The 7,861-nt window shown below is 47.1% G+C and overlaps 1 protein-coding gene across 1 annotated transcript; it reads right to left on the bottom strand.

Annotated features, from left to right (window-relative positions):
* Positions 1 to 4,699: 4,699 nt before the first annotated feature.
* On the bottom strand, positions 4,700 to 7,182 carry MAGEF1 (MAGE family member F1). The gene is given in 3 exon segments (XM_014846151.3): positions 4,700 to 5,341; positions 5,344 to 5,959; positions 5,962 to 7,182. Coding segments are annotated over 3 exon segments (876 nt in total). The 5' UTR covers positions 6,061 to 7,182; the 3' UTR covers positions 4,700 to 5,180.
* Between the last annotated feature and the right edge of the window lie 679 nt (positions 7,183 to 7,861).

The raw sequence follows: 7,861 nt of genomic DNA, 5'->3' as shown, positions 1-7,861 counted from the left end.
ACTCTTGGGTGCAGATCCGTGTTTATTCATTGTTTTGGATACTTGTGCCAGCTCTGCAAGCTACTTCAGGATAAGGAACGCATCTCCTACTCGACCCTGCCCCTCCCCTCGCTCTGCTTGCAGGAGCTGCTTCTCAGAACCTGCCTGGCCTGGTTCCACCCTGGGCCCACATGCCTGCTGTTCCATCTACCAGGACCCCTCCTCCCCAGGCCCCCCAGACAGCTTGTGGGCTCCCTGCTTATCAACCTTCAGTTTTGATTCATGTGCCACTTCTCTGTGAGGGTTTCCCTGAGCAGGCCATCTAAAATTGCATACCCTCCCCATGTTCTTTCCCCGTTCCTGCTTCATTTCTCCCTATGACATAGTCCTCCAACTGACATGCTGAGCACTATATTTCTTTATTATCCATCTCTTTATACCAGTAATATAAGCTCTGGGAGGGCAAGGATTTTTCTGTTTTGTTCCCTGCTGTAATCTCACCACCTTGTATGGATAGATGCTCGATAAACAAATGTTGAATGAGTGAATACATTTTATAACAGTAGTTACCATGTACCAGATGCTCTGGCAGGTGCTTAGTAACTCCCTCATTCAGTGCTTCGAAGAAGGTAGCATGATCTCTACTTTGAAGATGAGGAAACCAGAGCTCAGCGAGGCTAGGTAACTCAGCTGAAGCCTGCGTTACATGCTATTGCGCAGCAGAGAGTGGGATCGGAAGCAGATCTGTCTGCTCTGGGGGCCAGGAGCTTTCTATTGCAGGAGGTCTCCTCTGTTCGCACGGTTTGAGTACCATGGCTGTCCCTCACCGTGCTGACACCCACCAGGGATCCTGAATGTTCTCAGGCTGAGGCTGCTGCTTCCCTTGCACCGATTCCCCCACTGCAGGGACCACAGAGCTGCTGCTTGGAGGCATCATTCTTCAAGATGGGCTTCTCTCCCAAATCGGGTCCCTTCTTTCGACAAAAGGCGAATGACTCTCCAACTAGAGAAACCAATTATCCTCCCCCCCGCCCCCGCCCCCGCCCACTCTCTAGCCTGGGTGTTCCAGGTTATGGTATAAACAAGCAGGACGAGAGGTTTTCTTTCCTTCCCCCTTGGCCCCATTTTCCCAATGGGAGGCTGCTTGCTTCCTAAGGACCTTCTGAAGACCGGCAGGACGGAATGCCAGCAAGAACGCAGAAGATTTAGGTTCAAGTTCTGGATTTGCTGCTCACTAGCTATGTCATGAGCTTGGGCAAGTCATTTAACTTGTGCGTTGACAGAATGGAAGGAATTATTCTTTCCTTGTGGTTTTCCCATAGTATCATAACGTTGGCAAATGGAGAACGTGCCTCACGGGGCTGCTATGCAGATGCGTGAGATGATGCAGATATCATACTTAGCACCATGCCTGACACATATGGCTTAATAATGCTGGCTGCTATTGTTATTGGTCGCGACCGCCTCGGGAACTGGGCAGGGCCAGGAAGCAGCTGGTAGGATGCAGTGTGGGGAGTGGAGAGTAGCTGACCCCTACTCCAATCATTCACTAAACTTTTTCCTAGAGTTTTCCTTCGAGTTTGGAATTCCTCATTCAAAGTACATAGTCATGATTTTTAAAAGGCCTTGATTAGGACACTTTTCAAAATACCTAACCTCCTTAGTACACTATGTTTCTGCTGGGAGGTAATTGTTGCCCTCTCTGCTGAGCTGCACAATTTGAGGAATAATTTGCACAAACATCAACTGCCACCATGACCAAGGCATGAAGCATAATTATCTCAAGTGGAAACTATGATTGAGCCTGTGAATTGAGGCCTGATTTGCAAGGGCTATAAATGAGCTGCCACCTCTGGAGCACTATGAGCCTGCTAGAGACTGGGGCTGTGATCAACCTGAGCCTGATTCCAAACACCTGTTCTCCAAGTTTCAGAGGGTCAAAAGTCCTGACCCTGGTCAGTGTCAAGATCCCTGAAGAATCCGTGGCTGAACCAAGACCTTCCCACTCTCCAAGACGTGACTCATAGTTTTCAAGGGAATTTCCTTTACTGGTTTTGCTTTCTAGTTGGTGTATGATTTAAAGCAATCCATCGGCCTCCACTTCCCCAACAGCAGCGCCCTGCTCTCCTCACCCACAGTGCTTTACCTAGGAAGATCTAGTTCTGTTTGTGTCTGAAGGGGAAGGAGACTGGGGATCCAGGCCTTCTTTCTCCCTCATGTGAATGACCATAAGCAACAGGAGAATTCATCTCTTGCCCTCAGCATGGCCAATGTCAACTCTACACATGAGCCCAGAAGCCACACTTTCGATACTTTTGAGAGGTTGATGATGGCATCTATGACATGGGAGCTCTTTCATCCTGAGGCAAAAGTAGGAGTTCTGCCAGCCTTTCGTACCATCTGGAATGACCACTGGGAATCTTCTTTGCAGGTCCACAAACGTTATTTGATTGTTCCATGGCATGAAAGACTTAATTTGAGGCTTATTGGAGAGAGCAGACTAAAGTAGACTGAGGCAACATGGCCTCTAAGGGCAAAATATGCTGAATTTGAGGAAAAATACACCTTCTACATGTAGTCAGCACCCTGAGAACACTGGGGAGAGAGCAAGCAGAGCTGGGATCAATGTTCACAGAGAATTCCACTTTATTTTAGCCTCCTTGTTACCCTCCTGCTGGCCAGTGTCTTGTCATAATTACCCTGGCTATGCAATCCTTATTTGTATCTCCAGAGCGACAGCGATGTTTGAAGAAAGAACATGAGTTCAGAGACAAATGACCCAAGTCTGGAAGGAGTCCCAAGCAGAAGAAATATAAAATAATGAAAAGTGTGGGCTTCTGACTCAGTCAGACTTCAGTTCCAATCTTTGTTTCGTTATACACTATCTGTGAGGCCTTTATAGCTTCTCTGAGTCTCAGTCGGCTGACTGCAAAGTGGAACAGATAATATCTATCCTGTACAATTGTCATAAAAATCATTAAAACATAAGTAAAGTATAAAAAAGCTGGTCCCTCTTAGGTGCGGAATAAATGGCAAGTATTACCATGATCGACATCTATAAAATGGAGGTATTTAGTAACGCCCACTTTGCAATGTGGTTGTGAAAAGTAGAGGAAAAAACGCCTTTGGCCTATATATGTTTAGTAAATGTTTCGGTTGTCAGTCCTGTCTTTGCCAGGTGTTACATCTGTGACCTTCAGTGAAGTCACTTCTGCCACCAGTAAAATGGGGACTGTTTGTAGTCTCTCTCACTCTCATGAGGTCTGCAGTGGCCGCTCGAGATACTTACACAAGCCTCGCTCGTTTCTGGAGTTGTGATAACTACGATTACACATCATTTTGGAAGCCAGGAATGGGGAACAATGTGCTAGAATGAAACACACTGGATTGGGAGGCGAGGGACTTGGGTTCTAGTCTTGGTAACGCCTTTTGTGGACCAAGTGACTTAGGCCAATCACCAAGTAATCTGACCCTCAGGGGCACACGCTGAGACCTCCTAGCAGCTGTGAGAAAGTACAAATGTGAGGAATTATCATTATCGCTTCAGGAGGAAAAACCAGTCTTCCCATTTTGATCTTTGGAACCCAGCAAAGTCCTTGGTACAGGGGGCACACAATATTTTTGTTTGTTAAATGAATTATAAATTCATTAGAAGTCATAATCATCAGTAAACTTTTTTGCCCATAAATTTATAGCTCTTGGTCTCAATTTGATTTGTTGGATCACTGAGCCTGTGTCCCAAAGTATTTGTATTCTGTGCTAACCCAAACATACTCAGCAATGTTATCTGGACACAACTGAAAGCAGAAAAATACTGGCAGTAAAGGGGGAAGAAAGCAGCTCTTCTATATATGGCAGCTGTAGGAGAGAGTTTCACAATTCCCTCTACTCCCATCTCTGGTTGGGTACCACTCTTCCAGGTTCCCTATTATTCTATGTACCCACTCTGTGAGATTTATTCCCAGAGTAAAGGGGGTAGGCATTGCAGAGGCCTGAGCTGCTTATGTAGATGAACCTTCACGGCAAGTTAAGAATGTGAGGAATGCCTTACAAGTATCCTCCAAATGGGAGGTGGCAGGTGGAAAGTGGCAGGCAAAAACACGGATGAGGGCACTGGACCTCCTGGTGCCAGGGAGAGATCTTGAAGTGGGACTTCTTGGTAGTCGGGGACATCATATGTACCCTCCACTCACACTGCATACTGTTCCAGAATTGCTACAGCATTTGGTCTTTCGGGGCTTTGGCAGAAGAGGGAACCTTGTAGAGGTTGAAACAAGGGAAACGGAGAGGACCAAAATGCTAAGTCACCATCATTGTTTGTGCACTGTGATAAACTGTCCTGGAACAGGAACACTGGCAGAGGCAGGGTGTTTTCCTGACCCGCCAGGTATCAAGTCTCCTTCTCATGTTACAAGGAGCATCTGTGATCTTGTTATTTTTAATACCATCACCCACACCCAACAACTTCCTCTTTTCCTCTCCCTCTGCCCCAAAGTCTGACTAAAAGTAACCTCGGGCAAGCCTCACCCAGTCATCCCAGCTGGGTTAGGGGTCACTCTGTAGCCTTCAACGCACCGCACTGTAATTTCTGGTTTATTTACTTACTTTCCAGTTCTGAAAAGTAGGACTTTTATCTTGTTCAACATTATATTCCCAAATAGTGCATTGCGCAAAAGAACATGCTCAACAAATATTTAAATGCATTAAGTGTACCAGGGTATACGGCTAGTTTATTGCACTTTTATTTTTCTCTAGATATTATAATAGCTAAGCAAATACAGGTACATGTCAGTCTTTCTTCTTTATACAATAGACAAAAAGTGTTGGGAAGCTAGACATCAATCAGCTATTTTTTTCCTGGTACCTGATCATCGCACTGCTGAGTTCCTTCAAACCATTAAACCGCAGCATTACAATGTTGCATAATTTGTTCAACATCAGAGAATGTAAAGTGTTTCAATCCATTTTACAAAACGGGCAAAACTCCACAACAAAATTCTACAAGGAAAAATAGGCCAATCTCATTTATAAATACCAATTTAACAGTATATTAAAACGTAGCAAGATACAAAATCTAAATCCTAGTTACACAAATACAACTTCTACAGAAGTAACGACCCTTCCCCCACCTATACTACTTATAACTCAGACAGCAGCTTCCATACCCATGGGGACCCTGTTGGCCAACTTTCTACCAGCCCTTACCATGGGCGGATGCCGGCCCTGCCACTGGTCCTGGCTCTAGCCCTAGCCCTCATACTGGCCTCAGCTCTGGCCCTGTTGTCCTCATCTGCCAGGACCTCACGGTATAACAGTGGCCAGTGCTGGGGTTCTTTCTTAAGGAGCTTGGCGGCGAACCCAGGGCTTTCATTTTGTTGATCTCCAGTTTGCTTCGGGGACCCCAAGAGAATTCACATTACGGTGGATTAGTGTGAGGCACCCGCCTGTAACGGAGGTATCGCTGCTGCACGAAATCTCCCGTAATAAGCCTCTTGGGGTACCCGAAGAGGAAGTGATACTTTGAGGGACGCACCCCCAAACGACGCAGCATCTTCCAGACCTATGCCTTCCTGGCGCTATTACCCTTTACGCAGATAAGGCCCAAGATCACCATTAAATGACCCAATCTGAAGCCATCTCCTCCCAGATCCTCTGCCTCCTGCTCAAGAGGTGTTAGTTTGTTGATCAGGATCTAAGTGTGCTGCTTGCGGCCAAGCTGTTTCAGCTCGAAACCAAACACATACCGCAGATGCTCTGCGGTCCTTACGAAGATCTTGGGGAACAGATCCTTCAAGTCTCCGATCATGTATTTCACCATCTCGGAACGAGTGATGGGACTCTTCTTGTGCTTCACCAGCAGGAACAGCACCAACTCGGCCACCGCCCGATCCAGAGGGTGGCAAGCCCGGCGCCGGGGTGAGGGCAGGTCCGCAGCCCCCTCCTCCCTCACAGCGCCAAGGTCCGCCTTGGGTCTCTCCCGTAAGAGGGGCTTGGGGGCCGGGTCTCACCGTCATGGCCGCCATCCTTCTCCCCCTCGGCCTGAGAGATGGGGAGACCCCCGCTCTCGGGTTTCTGCAACATGTTTTCGGGCAGGCAGGTGCAGAGCGCGTACCCGGACCGAGGGATGTGCAAGGCGCTGCACAAACCCCGGCGGAGGGGTTGGACAGCGGCTGGGGCGGCAGGCGGAGGACTCGGAGAGATGACAAACGGAGCTTTGCGGCTGCGGGGCGCCACCACAAACACCTCGGGACGGAGGCCGCAAGGCCGGCGATGCAGAAGACCTGCGGCGCGACCGCAGCGCAGCCTCAGTTCGCGCCCGTGCGCCGGCTCGCAGAGCCACTTCCGGCCAACTCCGCGGCGATGGCGGCCCGGGGCCGCAGGAAGCCCCGCCTCTTCCGGCTCCCTCTGCTTTGGGGGTTAGGCGCCGGCTTCCGCGGATGCCAGGGCTATGGCAGGTGTGCTCACCGTTTAGACGCAAAGCTGCAGGAGGCTAAGCAGGGCTTTCTCATCCAAGATGCGGAGTGGGCAACCTTTCCATGTGCAAGGATGAAATAGGGACGGAGTTCTAGCCACATCCTTCCATCAGGTGCTTATTTATAAGAGTGTGTATCCAGGATTTTGAGTGGTTTACTGCGGCTCAAGCGCAGAGTGCATGGAGGTGAAAGCTGGGAGACGTGTGCGGGCCACTTAGTGAAGGGCCTTGAACAGGATGCTGGGGAGGTATTTGTGATATTTACTCTGAACAGAATGGAAAAATACTACAGGGGGATTTAAGCAAGGGAATATCCAGACTAGATCTGTATCTTAGAGTCTGACTTGTGGCAGTTGGATGGATTGGAGTGGGGCCGACCAAAAGCTGGGAATCCAGTCTGGAGGAGTATTATAGTGCAGAATAGGACCTTAGAGTTGGCCTGTCTTGTTCCTTGGTGTATCGCCAGTGCCTAGAACAGTGCCTGGCATGTAGAGGCGCTTCATAACTACTGTAAAATGAGTGACAGGGAGTAAGGATAGCAGATTCTACAGGGTGAAAGGAAAACAATAAAAGATATATTGAAGTACAGGTGGAAGGAATAGTGACTGATTGGAGGAAAGGGGAGATTTTTTTAACCTAATCGAACTTAACTATTCCTATTACTTTTTTTCTTTTTACATGCTCTACTCTGAGCTTTCTCTCACTTCTTGCCTCTTTCTCTCTCTCTCTCTCGTCTATCTCTATTTCTATCTTCCTCTCTTTCTCTACCCCACCCCTCAATTCCTCTTTTTCTTTCTTTTCAGGACTCAGTTTAAGTGTCACCTTTTCCAAAGCCTTCCTTAGTCTCCATGTATGGAAGTTATTTACTACTACCACTGAATCACCATAGCAAGTTGTATTTATTTAACATCCGCCTATATAGACCTCCTTATGTCCCAGGCTCTGTTCTAACCACGTTTCAAATACTAATTTGTTTAATTCTCATTAAGGTAAGTCCTATTATCATCATCCCCATTTTATAGATCTGTCTTTCTTATGGCATTTATTTGCTATTTACAAGCTATGTAATCTTGGGCAACTTACCTAAATTCCCTCCCAGTCAGTTACCTTATCAGTAAAATGGGTACAATTTAGGAAACAATATTCTGGAACTTATGTGAAGTAATGCATATAAACCATTTAACTAAAGTGCTTGGCACATACTGAGTATTCAATAAATGTTGGCTATTATTTATTGCATGTTTTCAATGTGCCTGATACTGTGCTAAGTATCTACCTGTATTACCTCGTCTACTACTCATAACAGCCCTGCTAGATAAGTCGTATTATTATCCCCATTTTACAAGTGAAGTAGCACACAAAGAGGTTAAGTAATTTCCCCAACATCACATGACTGAGATTTGAACCATA

The sequence above is a fragment of the Equus asinus genome, chromosome 5 (genome assembly GCF_041296235.1).
Source record: "Equus asinus isolate D_3611 breed Donkey chromosome 5, EquAss-T2T_v2, whole genome shotgun sequence".
Taxonomy (NCBI): domain Eukaryota; kingdom Metazoa; phylum Chordata; class Mammalia; order Perissodactyla; family Equidae; genus Equus; species Equus asinus.
The sequence above is the reverse complement of the archived record's forward strand: the minus strand, read 5'-3'. Positions and strand labels throughout refer to the sequence as shown.